The sequence below is a fragment of the Geotrypetes seraphini genome, chromosome 3 (genome assembly GCF_902459505.1).
Source record: "Geotrypetes seraphini chromosome 3, aGeoSer1.1, whole genome shotgun sequence".
Taxonomy (NCBI): Eukaryota; Metazoa; Chordata; class Amphibia; order Gymnophiona; family Dermophiidae; genus Geotrypetes; species Geotrypetes seraphini.
In genome coordinates, this window is record NC_047086.1 from 351,161,759 (window position 1) to 351,187,402 (window position 25,644).

The 25,644-nt window shown below is 44.9% G+C and overlaps 1 protein-coding gene across 1 annotated transcript in view; it reads left to right on the plus strand.

Annotated features, from left to right (window-relative positions):
- Window positions 1–25,644, plus strand: part of SMYD2 (SET and MYND domain containing 2) — a 149,368-nt gene that overhangs the window by 65,171 nt on the left and 58,553 nt on the right. The window contains exon 6 of the mRNA XM_033937613.1: window positions 5,401–5,468. Within this exon, the coding sequence (XP_033793504.1) occupies window positions 5,401–5,468 (68 nt within the window). The remainder of the gene's footprint in view (window positions 1–5,400; window positions 5,469–25,644) is intronic.

Below are 25,644 nucleotides of genomic sequence, written 5' to 3' on the forward strand. Positions count from 1 at the left end.
TAATTATTTTGTGGACCGGCACCAGTCTGCAGACCGGCAGTTGAAGAACACTGGGCTAAGTCGAGGGCCAGACCCTGCCCCCCATAATAGTACTAATTGTAACACCATTTTTTCCATTCATTTTTCATATATACACATTTACAATATAATCGTATTAACAACACATAATGGTTAACCACAAAATTAAACTACACAAAGCACACTTCTCAACATTCATTCCTACCAGAACACAGATAACCCCTATGCAAATAAGGGACCAAAAACTAAAAGTACTAATATATACAAACAAACCCTAAGGTGCAAGACTCTGCATGCAATACAACCCCAGAGGAAAAGAAACAAATGCATTTCTTCCTGAACAGACAGCAGATGTAAATCAATCACTAAATTAAAAAATAAAATCATTTCCCCTAACGTTGTTGTCTCCCTCCCTCCATGCTGTGCTTTGCCTTCTGGCCTGCCCCCCCCCCCCTCCCCTGGTGTTATCTTCGGGCCAGCTCTCTCTTCCTCGGTGCTGCAGTGCACAAAGCTGTGGGCAGCGGCTCCTTGCGCGTCCCGCACCTCATCTGGAAGCCTTCTCTCTGACATTACGACGTCAGAGAGAAGGCTTCTGGTTCAGGCTCAGGACGCACATAGGAGCCTCTGTCCACGGCTTTGTTAACTGGAGCACTGAGGAAGAGGGAGCCAGCCCGAAGACAACATCCCATTGATCGCACTGTGTACCGACAGCTGAAGAGCACTGTCTGGGTCCCAATGCATGTGCTGGCCCTGCGGAATGGCAGGAAATTTCTGCAGACTGGCACCACGGTCCACAGACCAGCGGTTGAAGAACACTGCTCTAGTGCAAATGGGAATACCCAAACACATATGTAAGCTGATAAAAAGCCTATATGAAAATCAATAAGCTGCATTGAGAACTGAATACGGTAACACTGATTGATTTCCAACAAAAAGTGGCATCAGGCAAGGATGCATCTTGTCACCCGTACCTGTTCAGTCTGTACAGGAAAACCATCTTCAGAAAAGCAAATTTGGATAAAGAGAGTGTCTGTTTCAAAGTTGATGGCCGAAATATAAACAGCGTGTGCTATGCAGATGATACAACGCTCATCACCAGCAGCAAAGAAGACATTCTGTATCTACTGAGAAAAGTTAAAGCCGAAAGCCATAACGTGGGATTAGAACTGAACATAAACAAGATGAAGATCATGAACACGGAAGATGATGAAGATTTTGAGCTTGAAGGCAATTGAAATCCTTTACAACTTCTATCTCCTGGACTCCTTTGTAAACAAAGAAGCAACTAGCAGGGAGGAAATACTCCTTAGACTAGCACTTGGTCGCTCTTCAATGAAGGCTCTCGACAAAGAATTCAAAGGCAAGAAGGTAACACTCCAAACGAAGATCAGAATTGTCCATGCACTCATTTTCTCAGTGGTCAGTTACGGATGCGAAAGCTGAACACTACGGAAACGAGACAAAAATAAGATTGACTCATTTGATCTATGGTGCTGGAGAAGGATTTTAGGCGTGCCATGGATCAATTCTGGGAGATCAAAACCGGCTATGTCACTAGAAGCCCAAATGATGAAGTTACAACTGTCTTATTTTGGTCACACTATCAGAAGAGAGAGATCACTGGAGAAGAACATCATGTTTGGAAAGATTGAAGGAACCAGTTGAACAGGGCGACCTGCAATCAGATGGCTGGATACATTGAAAACAACCATGGGGATGACATTGGAGGACCTTTCCAGATTAACACAAAACAGATTTCTTTTTTAGATCCGCAATTCATCAAGTCGCTAGGACTCGAGCACGAGTTGATGGCACCTAACAACAACAGATCTTTTTGTCACATGGCCAAAAATGATTAGATGCCAAAGTAAGCTCAATTATGAAGGGAAAAGAGAGAATGTGGGGAAGAGACTCTTGGGCAAAAGAAGTTACAAAAGCAACATACTAATGCTCAAAGCAGCCCTGGAAAAGAGTAAGAGGATGTGTTAAGTGCACATCAAGTCAGAGGAGTGACTGAAAACTGAGAGGACTCAATACTAAGCAGCAATGCAGGAATTACTGTACATGCTCAGAGACATTCCAAGTCTTTGAGTTCTGAGAGAGATGTCAATCATGATAGTATTGCATGCTTTCACACCTTGTCAATGGAGGATTAGTAATTCATATAAGATTAGAAGTGCTTGCGAGAGGAAAGCTAGTGATAACCAGTAAAGTGGATCATTGATTTATTAATAGAGCTCCATCTTTACTGCTTAGCAGTCCTTGCCACTTCTTTAGCCTTCTGGGTTGCTTTTTGTTGGTGATTTTGCAATGTATAGGTGCTTCTTTTTCTTTGGTTTGGAGGATTCATGAGCGAGATCTTTTGGTGTATTATATCAGATGTGTTAAACCATGGTAGTTTACATTCTCTGCTTCCCAAAGCTGCTTCATTTTTAGGACAGCAAAACATACCCAAATTATCAAGCATGTAAGGTGTCCATTTAAACTCTAGTGGCCTGAATATACCCTCTTTTGAGCGATAACGCTTTAATCGGTTAGTGCTACCTTCTCTGGCATTTGTCTCCCTCTTCTGAAGAAAAGGTGTTCCAGTCATATGGAACTTCAAATGGGGCTCATTTGTAATATTTTAAGCAAATTGTTTTCTTGTAAGGTAAGCACTTTCTTTGGATTCTCACTAAATAGCAAGAAGGTCACCATTGACCATCAATTCAAAATCGGGAAAGTACTGCTGGTGCGGTTTCTGTGTTTTGTTCTCAAATGGTGCTTTGTCCTGTCCTTCCTACACTTTCTGTCCTGTGCCCCGCTAAAATAATTACATGAACTTATCAATGACAGGGAAGGATATATTCTATAAATTTTTGTAAAAAATAAAATATATAAATAGAGTATTTATGTGCCAGACGCCTAAGGCTCCTTTTACAAAGGTGCGTTAGGGCCTTAACGTGCGGAATTGTGCACGCTAAAATGCCCCGCATGCTAGCCGTTACCGCCTCCTCTTGAGCAGGTGGTAGTTTTTCAGGTAGCACGCGCTAATCCAGTGCGTGCACTAAAAACGCTAGCGCACCTTTGTTAAAGGAACCCCTAATCAAGGAAGAAATAAAATAAATAGGGCTGCATTTGAACATTGCACCCAATAAAAGCATTTAGACACAGCCATCTTTTTGAGTTTGTAAGGTTGAAAGGCCTTTTTTTTAAAGCTGGATGCTTGAAAAGATTTGAATTGGAGTGGAGGAGTATCTAACGGTTAGAACAGCAGGTTGAGAACTAGGGGAGCCCAGTTTCAATCTCACTCTTAGCTCCTTATCAACTTGGGCAAGTCACTTAACCCTCCATATCCTTAGATCTAAACTGTAAGCTGACACAGAAAGATTTCTACTATACGTGAATGTACACTTCCCTCTCACCATTCGCAGTTTCCACACTCGCGGTTTCACATATTCGCAATTTTTTTTTTGGGGGGGGGGGAACCCATATTTTATGACGTCCCACCTCTTTCCAGCCTTCCTCCCAGCACCCCGGCCTTACCTGGTGGTCAAGCGGGCTTTCGGGGCAGGAGCGATCTTCCTACACTCCTGCCCCATGCAGATCGCCAATAGGAAATGGCTGCCGTGAGCTCCTGTTGCAGTCTCAAGAGACTACGGGAACTCACAGCAGTTCCCTCTGGGAGGGAGGCGGGGGTGGGTCAGAGCCGGACAAGAAGATATTTGCGGTTTTTCTCAATTCGCGGTCTGGTTCTGCCCCTATCCCCCGCGAATACCGAAGGAGAAGTGTACACTGCTTGACAGCTTTCAGTCTTGTAAGTGCTATGTAAGAAATACATTTTAAAAAATGAATTCTTCTCTGTTAAAGGAGAATTTAGATTTACATAGCTAGCACCTTTTTCATTGCTAGAACAAAGTAAGAAAAGATGTACAATATTGAGAAACAGGTAATATGAGGATTCTAACAAAGTAGGTTGGGATGCCCTAAGACCGAACAGTATAGTAGGCCAGTGATACTTTTGTGGTCTCTTTTGAGTGTAATTGGAGAGCCAGTTAGAGGTGAGTGTCAGTAGGCATTACCAGCTTCTGAAGAGTCCGAAGTAAGAGGTGACAGCCCTTAAGTGGATTCATGTGTGCAGATCACATTCTTTGTTTCGCTGTACTTGACAGCTCGCTCTAGTCTCAAGATACTCCCTGTGCAAGCTGTGACATGCCAGTCGCATTAACGCTGCTTGAACATTACCATAAAAAGGAAATGGGAGCATTGAAGAAGAAATTCATGGGTTAACTTGTCAGTCCTCTTGCAGTTGGCAGGAGGACATCCTCATTCACTTAACTGGAGTTTAGGGACAATTTACAAACTAAATTTGTGAAGACATAAGAAATGGGCCCTTTAACCATTTTATGTTTTATAAATCGGCACCGTAAATAAGGTCCATGGATAGTAACCTAATAAGTCAAACTTTAGGCCTAGTTTACAATGTATATATGGATCATTTACTTCTGTTGATGTAATGCACATACTCTTGGGAGCATATGTCCACGTATTTATGAAAGCCAATATCCGTCTTATCCAGAAGGACATAGTGAATTAATACAGGCGTTGAAACAGCAGAAGTTATGACATGAATACAGTACAAATAGCTTACATTTTACAAATTGCTACTTTAGGTCTTGTGCAGATTTGGCTAGACATTTCTATTTATTTTAAAAATTTCTTCCCCTCCTATTACCTAAGCAGGTTAGAGTAGAAAAACACACACATTCAAAATGTACGTAATCATATTATAAAAGTACACATCCTATCCTATTCTTCCAGACATATTCACTAAAACTGGCATAATGCTAATAAAAAGTTTACACTATACGAACTTTAAATACATTGCTCTTCAAAGCTAATAGAAAGCTTTAACGAATAAATAAGTTTTCAGCTGCCTTTTGAATGACAATTTCTTTCTGCACGATCTCAAGAACCCTGGCAATGTGTTCCATAAATATGGACCTACAGCAGAAACAGCTGTTGCTTGTGGAGGGTTTTTATAATGTTTCGCTTCGTGCATCAATCAATAAGCTCATAGTGGATTGTGATCTCAGATTTCTGGGAAGTATCTACCGTTTCAAAAGCTGTTTCAGGTACAGAGAGGTGTCTCTCTCTCCATAAATTACCTGACAAACAATTGTCAAGATTTTGTATTCAGTGCTCAATTGAATTGGCAACCAGTGCAAACTTTTCAGGATGTACAGTCATAGTTGAAACAAATTTGTCTCGTAAACTTAGCAAATAAATTCTTAGATATGAGTTTTTCCAAAAGAAATTGAAAACTTACCATGCTGATATCAGATTTCAAGCAGTAAGGCATTCCAAATGATGATCAGTGTTTAATCTCTCATTTTTCTCTAGGTTAACTGTAATGGCTTTACAATTGAAGATGAAGAGCTGTCACACTTAGGATCAGCAGTATTTCCTGAGTATGTAATGTTCTGCATTTGCTTGGACTCGCTATATATATGTTTTAAGCTGCATTCTTTTTAAAACATTTTATGTTTTCATATTACAATGATCCTATGTCAGGAGGGTTAGTCTCATTCACCTTTTATTAATGTTTTAATGACTTGTGTGCTTAGATAGTAAATAGACTCCCATTGAAAATAACAGCACTTGCATTAAAAAACGTGTGTTAACTAGAATCGATAGGCATTCATATGGAGCATATTTACTAAAGTGCATTAAACAGCGCAGTAAAAAATCTGCTCTAACTACTTAGCATGGGAAGGGGTGGATGTGGACTGCAAATTACAGGTTGCACGGGAATGGTAAAGGTGCAATTAGCAGGGTGCGTCCAAACTAATTGCGCTTGACATTTACACAATAGAGAACATTTCTCTGCAGAAACTTCAGGGGAATGCTGGACACAGCCCCCAGTAGTTATACTTGAACATGTTGGTTGTAGCTGTCAGCACATGGTAAATGCAAAAACTTTACCATACTTATGCAGGTTAGTAAATGAGGCTATTGGTGTGATAAATGTAGTCACATTTATTATATAGGGCTAACTTTTCAAAGACAAGCAATTAGTAAGCAGTTATTTAAATTATCCAGGCATCGTTGAGTTTAAAATTGCTGCTCTTATGGGTATCGATTCCTTTTTGTATTTTCAGGCCTTGTTTGGGGTATAGGGCTGTTTCAGGTATGTTTGTTTTAGAGAATGACATGGTGACAAAATTCATCACCGTTCCCGTCCCCGCGGATAACCGCAGGAAACCATCTTCAAGTCATTCTTTAAGGAGAGAGGGAAGAATGAGAGTATAATTGGGCACAACCACTGACCCTCAAGCCTTGCATTGAAGAATGCTGGTGTAGAAGGACTGAGGTTGAAATAGACACTAGAAAAGGACATGGGATTATTTCCCGCGGTTATCCGCGGTGACGGGAACGGTGATGAATTTTGTCATCGTGTCATTCTCTAGTTTGTATCTTTATAGCATTATGTGGGTCATAGATGTCTTTATTTTTTTGCCTGTTAATGGCACATATATGCAGTGTGTGTGAGAGCAATATTGGTCTTGTGGGTATACTGTTATGTGATAGTAGAGGGGAGAGGGGCGGGTCAATGTAGGCTTGGTAGTTGACTGCCTAGCAGGATCAAAAATTTAGAATTTTGTATTCTTTATACTGTTTATGGATTTTTGTATCTTAATTTTAAAAAAAGATTGAACATAAAATTGCTAGCTCTGAACTCCTAGGATGTAATTTTACCCATATAAAGCAGCACCCCATTTTGGACACCCTGGTACAGCTCAGGGAAGACTAATTCTATAATGGGCATCCTAATTCCTTTATAGACCTGCATCCTCACACCCAAAAGAAAGATGCATCTGTTTACGCCAAGTCAACAGAGGGTATAAGTGGGAAAGCTTAAATGTGCCACTCAACATATGCAGCTGAAATAAGATGCATATGGATTGTGGACCCGCAACAGCCCATCCATGCCCCAGCCATGTGTATACACATACCCATTGCAGATACACACTAAGGCACTTGTGTGCTACCTTACAGAATAGCAGATGGTGCATTAGTACACAATATACCTGCCTTACTAGCCACCTAGACTTTTGAATTTAAAAATCTGTGCTGGTTCTGAGCCCTTAAGTGTAGTTGCCTTCAATGGAATCGGAGCAGAAGGAAGGGACACAGCAGGTGAAGAAAGTTGGGCATCTTAATTTAAGTGAGTTCATATTAGTTCTGTCTTTTTATAATATTTCTTCAGGCACCTATTCATACTGAATATAAGCTTTTAACCTTAGTGCCTAGCTTTGTCATTTTTGTTGAGGCTTGCAGCCTTCTTTTTGAATATCAGGATCTGGGATCTCAGTATACATTTTTACATAAGAGAAAAGGCAGATTTTCACTCCATATTCTGTGTTTGCAACTGCATCTGAAATATTTATACTGTACACCTGCTTAGACATAGCATCTAACTGCCACAGGCAGTAAGTAACTGTAAGGTCAATTTAGATGTCTAAAATAGTAACACTTAGGTGACACTGTCAAATTGCAAGACCAATCCTCTACTCTACTCTTAGTTTTAGACATCAGCGTTTACTTAATTTAATTTAGATACCTGTCTTTATGAAAATCATCTGTATTTTAATTGTGCATCTTTTTGAAACTGTAGCTCATAGGTTTTATTTGAGCAGACTGTGCGCGTGCTTCATAGGCTTGAAATGGGAGAGCCATGGGTGCTATGGCACCCCCAAAAATCTGCTGGATCTCCGCACCAATGCCACCATCAAAATGCCTGCCGCTGCTGAACACAGAAAAAGAAACCATGGGGCCACACTGTTATTCCTTGCGACTGCTGGTCCTTCCCACCTCTGACATCACTTATAGTAACAGAGCAAAGCCAACAGCCGTGAGAAGGAACAGCATCCCCACAGTTTTTTTCTGTGTTTTGCCACCCTGCTAGTCTGTAGGGTGGCAAAAGTTCTGTACTCTCAATGATTTTGTAGTTCTTCAGTATCTTGGCTCTGCCTTCACACCTGAATAGGGACCTGAATTTGCTTTGATGTATGACACCAGCCGGTTGCCAACACGGTGCTCATTTGTGGTCAGACCTGTGGGCAGTAGGAGTATCGGGATGAAAGGGGCAGACACTAGATTAGGGGAAGTGTGGAGACATGCTGGATGGTGGGGGTTGAAGAAAGGGGATTCATGCTGTTTGAGGGAAAGAGAGGGGGTAGATGCTAGATGTAGGAGAGGGGACAAAGAGGACAGATGCTGGATGTAGGGGGAGAGAGGAAGGATAGATACTGGATGAGTGGGAGATTAGGGACAAATGGTGGATGAGGGGGATGGGGGAAACACTCGATTGGGAGGAGAAAGAAAGGGGGAGATGCTAGATGGAAGTGGGAGAAAGAGTTAAATGCTGGATGAGGGGAATAAAAAGGTTAGAGTTAGTGAGAGATTGAAAAATAAGAGGAAGTGAAATAGGACAGCAAGAGTGAGAGTGAGATGGTAAGCTCTAGGTAGTCACAGTAAAAAAAAATAAATTGTAGACTATATAGTAGGAAAGAATTAGATTGGAACAAAGGCAGTAAAATAAATAGAAGAAAACTGAGTGAAAAAGGAGGAGAAATGACAAATTGACAAGAAATCTTGACAAGAGAGTTGATGAAAGCAAAAAACAGAGACTGGGGCCAACATGATTAGAAAAAGTAAATGAACAAACAACAAAGGTAGAAAAAAATGTATTTTATTTTCAGTTTAGAATAAAGTAGTGTGGTATCTGCGTTTAATAAATAGTGAAAATAAGATGATACAGTAGACTCTGTAAACTGGATCTCAAGCAACCAGAAAAAAAAAATCAAAGAAATACTGTAATACTTCAAATAAAAATAAAATCAATTTCTGGCAGAAGTTTAAGTGTAAACATCATACCTGAGTACACTCATGCTTTGCCTACCACATGTCTGGTGGTTTCTCTGCAACAGTTTATGCTACCCCAACCTAATCGGGGGACTACTATTAATATAGTACTAAAGCAGAAATACACAGAGTCAAATCTGTTGCTCTAAACAAACTAATTTCATGTGTTTCTTTTAGCATACAACAATATGCTACTGCAAAAACGCTCCGAGAAATATATGTAAATTGTGAGACCAAATGTTGGTTCAAAGCCCACTAGTCAATGGCTCATTCTCAATCATTGCACTTTCTTTACTGTCTTTCTTATAAATGCAAATAACAATATTTGAACAGCTTTTTTACTTATCTCAAAGTGTTCATTATGGCTCTTGGGATCCAGTATTCATCAATCCTCTCAGGGTTCTGACATGTTTTGCGAAAATTGCTGTTTCAGAGAATCCAACAAAAGGGAAAGAAATCCAACGCAATCTGCAGTGAGAAGAGCACAAGCCAAAACAAAGAGAACTGCAGACGGATATACAAAGATGCAGGCTAAATTTATTAAACCAAAATCATGAATGTGGTTAATGTTACCACCCTGTACCAAACCAAAGGACCCGACACGGTCCGTATTTCGGTAAACACGCCTTCATCAGGGGGTCCCAGGTGGATAAGGTTTCAAATAAAACCGCAAAACAAGAACTTAGCCTTAGAAAGTAGCAGTAACAGCAATGAAAACAATCTCTTTAAAAACTCCGTACGATCTTTACATGTAAAAAGTAAATGGGTAAACAAAACACTAAGGGCTCCTTTTTACTAAGCTGCGATAGCGGTTTTAGCACACGCTGCATTGCCCTGCGCGCTAGATACTAATGCCAGCATTGAGCTGGCATTAGTTCTTGGCGCGTAGTGCGGGGTTAGCACGCGCAGGAATGCAGCGCACGCTAAAAACACTAGCGCACCTTAGTAAAAGGAGCCCTAAGATTCAATACCCTCACCCAAAATACAAATTCAAAAAAGATTCAAAAAGGCTATAAACAATCGGACAGAACCTGCGGTTCTTTTTGCTTAACGTTTCACAAGACACCAACCGCTAATTCCTCATGTTAAAAATCACGTCACGCAATGGTCTGCGATATGTCAGAAATGACGTCAGCATGGAGTGAAACATACTGATATGGGAAACCCCACTGAAAGGTATTTTAAAACTTTTAAAGAGCACCATCAAATGTTACTTAGAAAACATTTTACAAACAAAAATCACCATTTATAGCAAAACACAAAACGCGTGAGAACAGTGCCAAAGGTGATTATGGATGATGTAAAAATGCACACCACTCAATTTTTTGTTTTAAGCTGAGAGGCGCAACCGTCTGCCATTTAAAAATCCATTCCTGCTCTTTCTGCCAGAGACGCACTGCTAAATTGCCCCCTCCCCCGTAGTGTATGGGATTCCAAACAGTAAAATTCTGGTCTCCTTATCTCAAGAAAGATATAGTGATGCTAGGAAAGTTTCAAAGAAGAGCGACCAAGATAGTAAAAGGGATGGAACTCCTCTCATATGAGGAAAGACTAAAACGGTTAGGGTTCTTCAGCTTGGAAAAGAGACGGCTGAGAGGAGATATTATTGAAGTCTACGAAATCCTGAGTGGAGTAGAACGGGTACAAGTGGATCGATTTTTCTTTGCATCAAAAATTACAAAGACTAGGGGACAATCGATGAAGTTACAGGGAAATACTCTTAAAACCAATAGAGGACATTTTTTTTTCACTCGGAGAATAGTTAAACTCTGGAACGCGTTGCCAGAAGATGTGGTAAGAGCAGATAGCGTAGCTGGTTTTAAGAAAGGTTTGGACAAGTTCCTGGAGGAAAAGTCCATAGTCTGTTACTGAGAAAGACATGGATGAAGCCACTGCTTGCCCTGTATTGGTAGCATGGAATATTGCTACACCTTGGGTTTTGGCCAGGTACTAGTGATCTGGATTGGCCACCGTGAGAATGGGCTACTGGGCTTGATGGACCATGGGTCTGACCCAGTAAGGCTATTCTTATGTTATGTTCTTATATTACAAAATTAGATGACTTCTTAAAAATTTTTTTAAACTGCATAGATCTTTTTTGTAGCCTGATTTTTAGGGTAGGATTTGAGGTGGAGCTTGAGCACCTCCAATCAAAAAGTTGTTCAGCTGGCCCTGATGTATTTTATAGTTGCAGTACTACAGAAATAGGTATGCAGCCAAACTTGTCATTCATTTGGCATCCAAGTACAGCTGGCTAAAGTGAGGTAGAGGGTGCCACATTTCATTGTCCAGGGTGCTCTAAAAAAATAGCTGAGCCTGGAGTGAAATCTTGAACTCCCTTTAATTCATTTTCATTTAAAAAAAATGTTTTTATTGAAGTTTAACATATAATAAGTGATTAAATAAAATACAATGAGATTTTACAGAACAAATGATTTATAAATGTAAAACAGAGATGCAGAGAAGACTAAAAGCATCTATGTAGACAATTTTAAATATACAAATGTAACCATACGATTAGGTAAAGACCAAAGATTAGATAAGATTTGATTAGAACTCATTTTAGTAAATTAAGGTATCACAAGCAATAAGTAAAACATTAGGATAAGAAATTATACTCAAAGTTACCAACTGAAATGTAACAATTACCTCAAAAATGAGAAGAGACATTTGTTATTGGAAACCATATTTTGTTAGTTTTAAAGCTCCTATTAGTAAAGAAATCATCATGACCGTAGCCCACCGAAACGAGATGTCTAATAATTGAGCTGACTTCCAGTGTGAGAGAATCATTTGCCGAGTAAAGATCCATAAGAATATCGAGTAACTTAGAATGCCATTTGTCCAGTTCATCAGGCAAAGCAAAAGAACAAAAGAGAACAATATCAAAAGATAACTGAGAAGAAATAGGAACTCCCTTTAATTCTGTTCCAGGTTGAGGGTTTGGAGACTAGTCGGCGCAGGAGAGTCCTGGGGTGTGTGAGAGGACTCCCCCCCCCTCCCCTTTCTTTTTTTTCTCTCTTCTTCTCCTTTTCTTTATCTGTGGTTCTGTTGGTTGGCCTTCCTAGGTGTATTGGGGGGGATAGGGGTGGGGTGTCTTCTCTCTTTGGCAGTGGGCTATCAGAGTCCAGGTCTACTGCAATATGGTTTGTGCTTTGATTATGGATGTGGGGGGGATGGGGTGCTGGGGGATTGGGGCTGTTTGTTTTGTATCATGGTTTCTCTTGTTGTCGGTCCATGGTTGATTGTAATTTGTTAGTTGGATTTAATTATTGAAAATTAAAATTGATTACACGTTAAAAAAATAGCTGACTTGAGACTAAAGTCTACAAGTCTCAGGGTGATTCTTAAAAATTTCTAGATCTACACATTGACCTCTAGAATAGATGTTCTTCTAGAGTACTACTGAATTCTGGCGCACTGCCCTTCCTTTTACAGCTATAAGGTTTTATTTTGTGCAAAGGTTTAGGCTCCCTAGTCATATTGTACATTTCAGTGAATCTCTGAAAATAGAAATGGACAGAACCACTGCATAGTGCAAAGTGTGATTTTACATGCCACTCTGCTTGTTTCAAGCCATTTTCAGGTTTTATGCTCAAAGACACGTACATTGTTTTGCTCATATTTTTATTTTTGTACCCTGAAGAAGGGCGGTCTCTCCAAAACACAGACCGTGTAGGGTCCGTCAGGACAATCATACCTGTATTACTAATTCAAACTTTTTATTTGTATTTTTATTATGAAGAGCGGGAAAAAAAATCATCTTTCAGAACATCCACAGTCTGTTGTTTCTATCTTTGGATTGTTTTTACTGTGGATCATTGGGTCTCCTTTTTTGGTTTTTTGTGTGGCCTACGAGAGAGCCTGGAAGTGTTTCAGGAACTAGTATTGAATGAAAAAGCTTAGATCTTGTGACCTCACCAGTTTTGGTGATGCTGGACTTCCTGCAGGAAGTTCTAAAGAAAGGCCTGGTGGTTGGCTCTCTCTCAAGGTAAAGATAGCAGGACTTTCCTGCTTCAGAGCGCAGGTTAGCAAGCTCTTGTTGGCATCCCATCTATTTGTATCCAGATTTATGAAGGAAGCCTTACGTCTTTGCTCTCCAGTGTGCCAGCGCTTCCATCTTGGAACCTTAATCTGGTCCTTCGGGCCCATGCGAAGGTCCTGTATGAGCCTTCGGAGGAGGCGTCCCTGAGAGATCTGACAGTTAAGACAGTTTTCTTTAGTGGCTGTTAGGTCAGGGAGAAGAATGTCTGAGCTTCAGGCTCTGCCCTGCAGAGAACCCTTTCTTCGAATCTTAGAGGCTAGCATCTTGATTTGAACGATCCCTTCCTTCCTACCAAATGTCATGTCCAGTTTTCACATAAACCAGGAGGTGCGAATTCAAGCCTTCACACCTACGGAAGTGTGAAGAATTTTTGAGTTGTACTTGGAGGTGAACAAGGAGTTCAGACTTGGAGAATGACATGAGGATAAATTTTTCCCCAGCCCCACAGGAACTCAATATCCCCAACCCGTCCCTATGAGTTTTGTTGCTGTCCCTGTCCCTGCCCTTGCCCCATTCCTGTAAGCTCCATCTTAACTGCACAAGCCTCAGACACTTATGATTTTAAAGTGTTTGAGGCTTGTGCAGATGAGGATAGAGCTTTCAGGAATGGGACAGGGATAGGAAAAGAACTCACGGGGACGGGATTGGAAAATGAGTTCCTGTGTGGATGGGGAAAAATTTGTCCCCGTGTCATTCTCTATTCGGACTGTCTGATCACCTCTTTATGCTTACAAATGTGGCACGTCGGAGGAGACTGGCATTTAAAGCGATCATATCCAGGTGGGTCAGGATGGCCATATTTTCCACCAATATTGGAAGCGGAAAGCAGTCTCCAGTGACAGTGAAGGCATACTCCATTCACAGCGCCCCTTCCTCTTGGGCAGAGACTAGAGCAATCTCACTTGTAGAGATTTGTAGGGTGGCCACCTGGTACAGTCTCTACACGTTCACTAAATTTTACAGGTTGGATGTAGCAGCCGGGATGTACACCACCTTTGGGTCTTTGGTACTGGCAGCAGGCTCATCTGTCTCACCCTAGGAGCAGGGGATTGCTCTGATATGTCCCAGTGGTCAAGACTACCAGTCCTGTTGCACAAGAAGGAAGGATTAGGTTCTTACCTTGCTAATCTTCTTTCTTGTAGACAGGAAAGGTAGTCTTGACACCTGTCCTGTCAAAATGTACAGCATACTAGCGTGCTTTTTGTTTCAGATATGCCTGCTTAGTCAGATGTCTTGTTTCTGTCGCCTGCCAGGTAGCGTCAGGAATGAAAAGAAATTCACTCATAAGAGGCTCGTTGTAAATACTAAGCAACAGAGCTATTGGTAGGGGGCTCCTTTTATTTCCACCTTGTTTGTTCATTTAATAGTGGTTTAAAAGCATTATTGTTTAATGTTTTTATTAAGAGCAGAACAGACTTATTCAGTTTTGGGGAGTTTTCCCACACCCCTCTTATGTTTGCACTCTTTGACTTGCTAAAAGTTTGGGTACTGACCGAGGGGGGTGGAACTCATCCCAGAGTGATGGGAGGTAGAACATGAAAACAAAACAGTGGGCGCTCTACAACCCTCGTGGCTGATGAGGGTTTAAGCTGCTGGTCAAGACTACCGTTCCTGGTTTACAAGAAAGAAGGTTAGCAAGGTAAGAACTTTTACAAAGGTGCGCTAGTGTTTTTAGCGCACACACTGGATTAGCGCGCTACCCAAAAAGGTACTGCCTGCTCAAGAGGAGGCGGTAGCAGCTAGCAAATTAGTGAACGCTATTCCACATGTTGAGGCCCTAACGCATCTTTGTAAAAGGAGCCCTTAATCTTTCCATCTCTCCTTTAGTGGCGGTCCCTTCAGAACCAGATTGCGGAGCATTTTCGGGACAGTGCAAGGTAGACTTCACTTCCACTGCCCTTCAGTACATATTCTTGGAATAAATGGAGCATGTTAAGGTTCCAGTGCAGATAACCAAGCAAAGTCTGCAACCTTTAAAAATCATTTTGAAAATGCTTTTTCAAAGTAAACTACACATGAAAGAAAAAGTAAAAAAAAGAGATATTCTTTAGCACTCTCCAGACCAGTAGAGGTTAACTTTACGATTGGGTATATATCTAATCATGACCAGCAGGTGGAGACTGAAAACAAAACTTTGGGACAGTATATCCTAGCCCCTCCTCTCTATTTCCCTCAGTCTTCTTTCAGTCTCCAGCAGGTGTTGAGTGATCTGTACCCATCTCCCTTGGTAGGGCTGTTGGAATTTGTTTAGAGGTTTATTGTCCCTGTTTTTAGCCGGACGGAGCTTGGACGGACTCTGTTTGGGGGTTCGTCCGACCTCGGGGGTGTCAAACCCGGCGGGTCACGAGCGGGGTCCCTCCCCCCACTTCCTCCACCTCCCCATATTTTTTTAGAGGAGCCTCAGCAGTAAGCCTTGCCCCCTAAATCAAGCAAGGCATATTGCTTCGAGAGCCTGTGGAGTCTGTTCTGTAAAAAAAAAAAAAAAAAAAAAAAAAAAAAATCCTGAGGTAGTGCTGGTCTGGAGGGTTGTATCCCTTTAAGAAAACTGTATTTTACTGTATTTTTTCAACTAACCGGCACTTTTTTACAGCTAGGTCGCGTATGGAGCAATGAGCACTTCTAAAGGGAAAAAGTGCTCATTGTGCTCCAGACGCGAGGCACTCGCGGCCGGCCTGTGCAAGCGGTGTTCAGGCCGGTGCGGTGGAGGAGCTCCGTCGGCAGCGGCTGCAGGCGCCCAGAGCTCCCCGCCGATGGTGCCTCGCGAGTCGGCAGGGAACGGTGGAGAAGCCCGGTCTTCTCCGTCCGCCCACGGAGGGATTCCCCGAGCCGCCGACGGTCGGGTTTTAGAGGATTCCCTCTCAGCTGATATTTTGACAGCTGATGCCGGCTTGCCTGTTTTAGCGGCTGAGACTATTCAGGTCTCTCAGCCGCTGCAGGCTATGGAGGGAGCTGTTTTGGCGGGAAAGACGCCATCTTCTCTGTCTGGCCCCTCCATTTTGTCTTCCACCTCAGGTGACCTTCCCCCTGTTTTGGCTAAGCAGGGGCAGGTTTCTGCTGGGTCCCCTGCTGTGGCAGGGAGTCCCTTGGGACCCTCGGGGGGTTTTTCCCCTGATTTTTTCTTTTCTTTATGCAAAGCCTATTTTCAGGCGGCTGGGGGTCCCGGTTGCGCCCAGGGGGTCTCGGGGGGTGGGGTTTCCTCCGCGCTCCCTGCGGCTTTGCCTCTCTCGTCTGACGTGACGTCCCCTCCGCCGCCTCTCTTGTCCAAGCGTCCGCGGGTGTCGTGGGACGAGGATTTGTGGTCGGAGGAACGTGTCGGTCTGGAGGAGGACCTGGACCCTTCTGAGGATTTCCAGGACCCTCTGGAGGGGACGGAAGCTGGCGGCGGGTTGTCGGGTTTCCCGTTCTCCAGTGACGAGGCGTCCGTGGTGCGTCTTTTTCAGAGAGATGAGCTGCCTGACCTTATTCAACAGGTTTCTTCGGCTTTGCGTTTTGAGGACGCGCCGCCGGAGACTCCGCGTGTGGGGGACCCTCTGTTACGAGGGATCCGTTCCGTTTCCCGCTCTTTTCCTATGCATCAGGATATTCGGGATATTATTCTTGAGCAGTGGAAAACGCCGGAGACGCCGTTTCGGCTGGCGCGCAGCATGGCTCGCCTGTATCCCATTCCTGAAGGGGATCGGGCTACGTTAGCTTCGCCAGTCGTGGATGCGGTGGTCTCGGCTATTTCCAAGCGGCATACCGTGCCTGTTGAGGGCGGTTCTGCCTTGCGGGACTCTGAGGAGCGCAAATTGGAGACCATCCTTAAGCAAAATTTTCAAGTCTCTGCCTTTGGGGTCCAGGCGGCTATTTGTGGGGGACTGGTCGCTCGCGCCGTGTTTCGGTGGGCGGAGCGGGTCTTGGATCGAGAGTCTGACGACTGGTCTCTGGTGGATCAGGAGGTAGCGAAGATTGAGATGGCTGCCTCATTCCTCTCGGATGCTCTGTATGACTTGGTGCGGATCTCGGCTAAGTCCATGGCTTTTGGCGTGGCCGCAAGGCGTGTGTTGTGGCTGCGCGCTTGGGCGGCGGATGCTGCGTCCAAAGCTAAGCTTACTAAATTTCCCTTTCGGGGGTCGTTTTTATTTGGAGAGGATTTGGATAAGTTGATTCAGACTCTGTCGGACTCGAAAGTTCCCCGTTTGCCGGAGGACCGTGCCCGCCCGGCGTCTCGGGGTGGTGCGGCCCGGGGGCGTTTGCGGGAATTTCGCAAGTATCGCCCTGGGCGTGGGGCTGCTTCTTTCCAGTCTCCGGGGTTTTCCCGGGGTCGGTTCTTCCAGCGCATGCAGCCCTTTCGGGGGGCCCGTCGGGGGGCAGGGAACCCCTCCGCCGGTTCCCCCGCTTCCCGTCCTGCACAATGACGCCTTGCCGGCGCCCCCCTTGGTTCCGGTGGGGGCCCGGCTGCGCGACTTTTTTCCCAAATGGGCCGAGATCACGTCCGATCAGTGGGTCCTGGAGGTGGTGCGGGACGGTTATGCCCTGGAGTTCGCCCGCTCTCTGCCGGATTTTTTCCTCGCTTCTCCGTGTCAGACTCCGGGGAAGACGCAGGCTTTTCGCCAGACCCTTCAGCGCTTGCTAGATCTCAGGGCAGTAGTTCCAGTGCCCCCCCCGGAGTGGGGCACGGGCAGGTACTCCATTTACTTTGTGGTGCCCAAGAAGGAGGGGACTTTTCGGCCCATCCTCGATTTGAAAGGGGTCAACAGGGCTCTCAAGGTTCCCTCTTTCCGTATGGAAACGCTGCGGTCGGTCATTCTGGCGGTTCAGCCGGGGGAGTTTCTCACTTCTCTCGATCTGACGGAGGCCTACTTGCATGTTCCTATTCGGACCTCTCATCAGCGTTTCCTGCGCTTTGCGATCTTGGGTCGGCACTATCAGTTCTGTGCGCTTCCCTTTGGGCTGGCCACGGCTCCCCGGACGTTCACCAAGGTGATGGTGGTCGTCGCGGCAGCCTTGCGGTCGGAGGGCATTCTGGTACACCCCTACCTGGACGACTGGTTAATTCGGGCCAAGTCGTTGCAGGAAAGCTCCCGGGTTACGGCTCGGGTGGTGGAGTTTCTCCGGTCGCTGGGCTGGGTGGTCAACCTTTCCAAGAGTCGGTTGGTTCCGGCTCAGCGTCTGGAGTACCTCGGGGTGCTGTTCGACACCTCCTTGGGGAAGGTCTTCCTCCCAGAGGCCCGGGTGAGCAAATTGCAGTCTCAGATTCGCCTGCTTTTGGCGTCCCGGTGTCCTCGGGCGCGAGATTTCCTCCAGGTCCTGGGGTCGATGGCGGCGTCCCTGGACGTGGTGAGGTGGGCGCGGGCCCACATGCGTCCTCTCCAGTATGCTCTGCTCCGGAGGTGGTCTCCCCAGAGGCACGGGATGGATGTTCCGGTTCCCCTGCGAGGCTTGGCGCGCTGCAGTCTGCGTTGGTGGCTCCGGACCCCTCACCTAGTTCAGGGGGTGGGTCTGGATCTTCCGCAGTGGACGGTGCTCCTTACGGATGCGAGTCTCCTGGGTTGGGGGGCCCAGTGTCTGGGTCACTCAGCTCAGGGAACCTGGTCCACGGAGGAGGCCTCCTGGTCGATCAACGTGTTGGAGACCAGGGCGGTCCGGCTGGCGCTGTTGGCTTTCCACTCCCTTTTGTTGGGCAAGTCGGTCAGAGTCCTGTCGGACAATGCCACGGCGGTGGCTTATGTCAATCGTCAGGGGGGCACCAAGAGCACTCTGGTGGCGCAGGAGGCGGCTCGGCTCATGGTTTGGGCGGAGTCGCATCTTCTGGACCTCTCGGCCTCTCACATTGCCGGGGTAGAAAACGTTCAGGCGGACTTCCTCAGTCGTCACTTCTTGGATCCGGGAGAGTGGTGTCTCGGCGCCGAGGCGTTTCAGTTGCTAGTGCGTGCTTGGGGGCAGCCCCTGATGGATCTGATGGCTACAAGTGGCAACGCCAAAGTACCCCGCTTCTTCAGTCGTCGCAGGGACGGTCTGGCCGAGGGTCTGGATGCTCTGGTCCAACCGTGGCCAACGGAGGGGCTGTTGTATGTGTTCCCTCCTTGGCCATTAGTGGGCAGAGTACTGCTTCGCATTGTTCGCCATCCGGGGCTGGTGGTCTTGGTGGCTCCGGATTGGCCTCGTCGTCCGTGGTATGCGGATCTGGTGAGGCATCTGGTGGCGGATCCTCTTCCTCTGCCTCTCGAGTGCGATCTTCTGACGCAGGGTCCCATTCCCATGTTCGACCCGTCTCCCTTTTGTCTTACGGCTTGGCTCTTGAAAGGGGCCGCCTGAGTAAGAAGGGATATTCCGACAAGGTGATCTCTACACTTTTGGGGTCCCGGAGGCTTTCTACCTCTCGGGCTTATGTACGGGTTTGGCGTCTTTTTGAGGAATGGTGCCGAGCGCGGGGAGTGGTCTCTTTTCGCGCTTCTCTGCCTAACATTCTAGAGTTTTTGCAGGATGGCCTGGATAGGGGCCTGGCCTGGTCTTCTCTTCGGGTTCATCTGGCGGCCCTGTCGGCTTTTCGGGGGCTGGTGACAGGTCAGCGTTTGTCAGCCATTCCTGATGTGATTCGCTTTCTTAGGGCGGCCAAGTTGATCAGGCCTCCCATAAGGCCCTCGATTCCCTCTTGGGATCTCAATCTGGTTCTCTCTGTTCTAGTGCGCCCTCCTTTCGAGCCGTTGGATGGCTGTTCGTTGAAGGACCTTACGCTGAAGTCGGTCTTTTTGGTGGCCATTACTTCCGCTAGACGGGTGTCTGAGCTACAGGCTTTCTCTTGTAGGGCTCCCTTCCTGGAGTTTTCGAAGGAGCGGGTTGTTTTGCGGCCTGTTCCTTCCTTTCTGCCGAAGGTAGTTTCTCCTTTTCATGTCAATCAATCGGTGGTCCTCCCGGTCTTGGGTAGTCGGGAGGGTTCTTCTGAGCAACGACAGCTGCGCAAGTTGGATGTCGGTCGGGTCCTCCATGCTTATGTGCAGCGGACCCGGGATTTTTGGAGCTCCGATCATCTCTTTGTGCTTCTGGCGGGTCCTCGTCGGGGGGCTGGCGCTTCTAAGGCTACTATTGCGCGTTGGATCAAGGAGATGATTGTTTCCGCTTATCTTCTGAGTCAGAAGCCGGTTCCGGAGTTTCTCAAGGCTCATTCCACTAGGGGTCAGGCGGCTTCTTGGGCTGAGTCGTCGCTCGTGCCTCCGGTGGATATTTGTAAGGCTGCGGTTTGGTCCTCCTTGCATTCATTTGTTCGGCATTATCGGGTAGATGTTCAGGCGCGTCGGGACGCGGTGTTCGGTGAGCGTGTTCTGGTATCGGCCCTTCGGGGGTCCCGCCCGTGAGAGGGACTGCTTTGGTACGTCCCAATCGTAAAGTTAACCTCTACTGGTCTGGAGAGTGCTAAAGAAGGAGAAATTAGGTTCTTACCTGCTAATTTACTTTCTTTTAGCTTCTCCAGACCAGTAGAGGTCCCCACCCTGTCTGTTGTTGTTGTTGTTGGGGCTATTGCGCGGGCAGTTTTTGGTTTTTGCTGCGGGTTCTAGTATTTTTCTAGGGCCGGGGAGAATTGAAGAACAGCGGCTGTGGCTCGGCTGGCTTAGCTGGCGAGCTGTGGGGACCTTCTTCCTTCGGGAATTTCTCCTCTGCATTTTCCAACAGCATTTTTGGGTATGTTAGTTGTTACTCCTTTCGGAGTATTGTTTTTTCTCTCTGTTGTTTTCCAGTTCTTGGTTCTGCTTGGCTATTCGGCAGACTGAGGGAAATAGAGAGGAGGGGCTAGGATATACTGTCCCAAAGTTTTGTTTTCAGTCTCCACCTGCTGGTCATGATTAGATATATACCCAATCGTAAAGTTAACCTCTACTGGTCTGGAGAAGCTAAAAGAAAGTAAATTAGCAGGTAAGAACCTAATTTCTCCATCTGAAACGATGCTGATCTGAGCTCTACGTGATCATTCAACGCTATGGTGAGGCCTGTGTGCTCGGAAACTGTAGATTATTGTCCTTGACTAGACAATGAATTTTACTGTAATGTACGCAGGATGGTAAAAATGGAGAATGGGTTACAGTACAGTAGTTGCTATCATTATCCATCTGTACCTAGAAGCTGTAGCCTAAATTCTATAGGCATCATTAGGTCTGATGATGAAAATGTAACACACACACAGTTTCAGGCTCAGTCAGGCCAGCAGAGAAAATGTCTGTAATGTCTCTGCTAATGCCCTCGGGGTAATAAAGGTACCATAGCTGGAAGGGTAAAAATGTTAAGGGGAGAGAGTATAAAATCCTTGTATCTGCTGAAAGTGATTAATGTGACAGAATCATGATCAAAGTTGAAGGGATCTACGCCGTCTCCAAAGCTCAAGTATAATATTTGATTTTTTTTTCTCTTGCTCTAATAAAAAGTAGCAGAAAGAATACAAAAGAAGTAATAAAAAACTATATATAACTCCCCACCCCCACCCCCAAAAAACAGCCTCTGAGCATTGTAACAGAAATCTTTTGCATAGTCTAAGGATGTAAAAGGCTAAGTGGATTAAAAAGCAAAAACAAGTGACATTTGAAGTGAAAGGGGGCAATATTTTGAGTCTGTGTCTTTATATAGTTTTCTTATAAAGCTGCTGAAATTATGGGTAAAATGAAATGAATGTCTGTAATTCCCTCGGGATAAGAAAGCTGCTGTAGCTGAAAAGTGATAAATGTGACGGGGTAAGGAGCTGTTGTAATCGTAGGAGTGTAGCACGGGTAAGTCGCAACTCTGCCTCCACTCCACCCAGAGCCCACACCAGAGCTCCATATGAGTGCATGCCTTCTTGTTCACATACATACTTTTACACATGGGGTGATTTTTATAAAAGGAGGCCTATGCCCAAATTCTTCTATGGTGCCTAAAAAATTGGCGCTGATCAGAACAGTATTTAGTGCGATTCTGTAAAAGGCACCCACTAGACATAGAATTGCGCTTGCATGGCATGACATTTGGGCGCACCCATTTACGAGGAGGTGCTGAAAGGTTTTCAGCCCAACCAGCTTCCTAAATCCTGAGCTTTATGTTAAGAACATAAGAATTGCCGCTGCTGGGTCAGACAAGTGGTCCATCGTGCCCAGCAGTCCACTCACGCAGCGGCTTAGGTCAAAGACCAGTGCCCTATTTGAGTCTAGCCTTATCTCCGTACATTCTGATTCAGCAGGAATTTATCTAACCTTTTCTTGAATCCCTGGAGGGTGTTTTCCCCTATAACAGCCTCTGGAAGAGCGTTCTAGATTTCTACCACTCTCTGGGTGAAGAAGAACTTCCTTACGTTTGTAAGGAGTCTATCCCCTTTTAACTTTAGAGAGTGCCCTCTCGTTCTCTTCACCTTGGAGAGGGTGAACAATCTCTCTTTCTCTAATAAGCCAATTCCCTTCAATATCTTGAATGTTCGATCATGTCACCTCTTGTCTTCTCGTTTCAAGGGAGAAGAGGCCCAGTTTCTCTAGCCTCTCATTGTATGGCAACTCCTCCAGTTCTTTAACCATTTTTGTCGCTCTTCTCTGCCAGTTTGTAGAATCGTAATGCTGTGTTTTGATATTGTTTCAAATCATTGATTGAGCCATGTCAGTGAAAAGTGTGGAACTCTGAGCCGTCGTGAAGTTCCTATTTCTGTAGAAGAAAACTCCAAAGGAAATTCACAAAAGTGTAATGCAAATATTGAGTGACAAATGCCCATTTTACTTCACAGTGAAGCAGTGGTGTGCAAACTTTCAGCTTGGAGATTTCAAAACTGAAGATGTAATAAGGTCTGGGAGGCCTCAAATTATATTAACTCTTGAAACTGGCAGATTGGTGAATATCGGCTAAAACAATTACTAAGACACTACAGATATCCAGGAAACATGTTAGGTGCAGAATCCATGAGCAGCTGGGTATGCAGAAGCTGTCGGCCAAGTGGGTGCCCAAATGTTTGAATGCTGACGAGAACCTACATCTCATGGACATTTCCAAATTGATTTTGTCGCATTTTCAGCAAGCTGTTGACAACTTTTTGGAACAACTTATTACTATTGATGAAACATGGTTATAACACTATGATCCCGAGACAAAAAAATGCAATGACAGCACTCAGGTTCTCCAAGGCCAAGAAAAGTCAAGACCCAAATATCAGCAGGAAAGTTTGAGATCAGGAAGGTGTTGTAATTGACTGACTCACCTTCCAAGGGGCCAAACAGGTAATGCAGAATACTACTACATGTTCCCCCACGAATCACAGATTCAGTAATTCGTGGTATGCTCTGACCACCTCTTCCTGTACTAAAGTCAGGCTATACCAATCAGGAGCTGCATATCAAAGCAGCTGCTGATTGGTGTAGCCTGACTTTAGTACCAAGAAGAGGCAGTTGGAGCATACTGTGAATGATTTTCGGCATCCCAGCTGCCCTCTCCTGCATTTTGACAGACGTAAAACTGCATTTCCATTTTTTTCGAAATTTGTAGGTGTTCCTAGCACAGAACCCCTGCAAATTTTGGGGGAGTACTGTAAAGGAGGCATTGAAAGAAAAAAAGGGAGAGGGAAGCTGTGGAAAGGAGTTCTCTTTTTGCAAGACAATGCACCTGCTCACAAGGCTTACCAAACAATGGATGTTTTGATGCAGTTGGATTTCAGTGAATAGATTATCCACCCTATTCAGCAGATCTTACTTCATCTGACTATTTTCTGTTTTCAAACCTTAAAAAGAGTTTGAAAGGGCAACGATTTTCAAGTGATTCGGAGACGATTGCGGTAGCAGAGCAGTATTTCAGTGACGGATATCAGAATATTTTTGGGAAGGTTACAGAAACTTCAGACATGATGTGCCAAGTTTGTTGAACATAGGGGTGACTATGTGGAGTAACTTGTAAGTTTCATGGCTCCCTTCTTGGTTGGGCTGAGAACTTTTGAGCACCCCCTCGTAGGTCAAGGAAAACCAGGCCTAAGTTGTGCACAGTTTGGACATATTCAAAAACAGTGCGCCTAACTTTTAGGAACGCCCATATTCCTTTACTTGCCATGCCCCCTTTTGAAATTTGTAAATTAGAAGTAATCTGCACCACTTTATAGAATGCGTCTACAAAGTTGTTTGCATAACTTCCAATGACTGCTAATTGGCGTCACTTGGAATTGCCAATTATCGGCACTGATTGGCTTGTTAAACAATTAAGTTTCACTTGCAATTTTGGATACCATATATAGAATTTGGGCCTTAATGGATAGAGGAAGGGGCAGAAATGGAGTCTTATGTTGATGCTGCAACCTGTAAGAGGGGTTTGTTCAAGTGTGACTGGTGCACGCAGCTCAGATTTTCTTTCTCACTTTTAAATAGTGGTGATAGACTTGAGCACCAAAGGAGAAGAACTAAGACCCCTAAGCTGCAAAGGCAAGACAAACACAGTGGGGGTGACCAAACAAATGAGGAAAACAAAACCCAATACACAAAAGTGTTATTTTAGTGATATGAAAACACATCAATCTCGGATCATTAAGTGCATGAGGACTCGACACAGTCCATGTTTCAACATACTGCCTGCATCAGGAGTCCAAAGGTTTTGAGATGATACAAAAAGTTGGATTGATAAAGTTCTAAAACAGGGGTGCCCAATAGGTCGATCGCGATCAACCGGTAGATCGCCAAGGTAAAGTGAGTCGATTGCGGAGCCCTTCCCGGGCTCCGTGATAGACTCACTTTGTCTTAGTGATCTACCGGGCCGATCAGCCTTCCTCTCCCCAAAGTCAATTCTGCTGACAAAGAGGAAGTTCTGGCCAGCCAATCACTGCCTGGCTGGGCCGGAACTTCCTCTCCAACAGCAGAATTGACGTTGGGGAGAGGAATGTTGGTCGGCCCGACGCATGGAGAGCTTGCGGCGGTGATGGCGGCTTTGGGGCCTGTTCCCTGATGGCAGTGGCTTGGGGGAGGGCAGGGAGAAAGAAAGAAAGAAAGAGGGCAGGCAGGGAGACAGAAGGAATGAAGAGAAACAGAAAAAAAGAAAGGGGCATGAAGAGAGAAAAAAAGAAAGGGAGGCAGGGAGAGAGGAAGAAAAAGTTGGGGGAAGGAATGAGGTCTGGAGGAGAGGAAGCATACAGGCTGAAAGAAGGGAAGAAAGATTGGATGCACAGTCAGAAGAAGAAAGTGCAACCAGAGACTCATGAAATCACCAGACAACAAAGGTAGGAAAAATGATTTTATTTTAAATTTAGTGATCAAAATGTGTCTGAATTTATATCTGCTGTCTATATTTTACACTATGGTCCCCTTTTACTAAATCGCAATAGCGGTTTTTAGCGCAGGAAGCCTATGAGCTTCGAGAGCAGTGCTGGGCATTCAGCGCAGCTCCCTGCACTAAAAACTGCTTTTGTGGTTTAGTAAAAAGGGGGGGGGGGTTATTTGTCTATTTTTGTATGGTTGTTACTGAGGTGACAGTGCATAGAGTCATCTGCTTTGACCTCTTTGAAAAAAATCCCAGAATAGGAATGATAATTAACATTTTCTATGCGTACAGTGTGCTTTGTGGTTTTTTTAAATTTTATTATTGGTAGATCATTTTGACTTGGTCATTTTAAAAGTAGCTCGCAAGCCCAAAAAGTGTGGGCACCCCTGTTCTAAAATATTTCAAATTAATAGATTTAATATCACTTTGCTATAAAAGCACAAAGCAGATCATTTCTAATG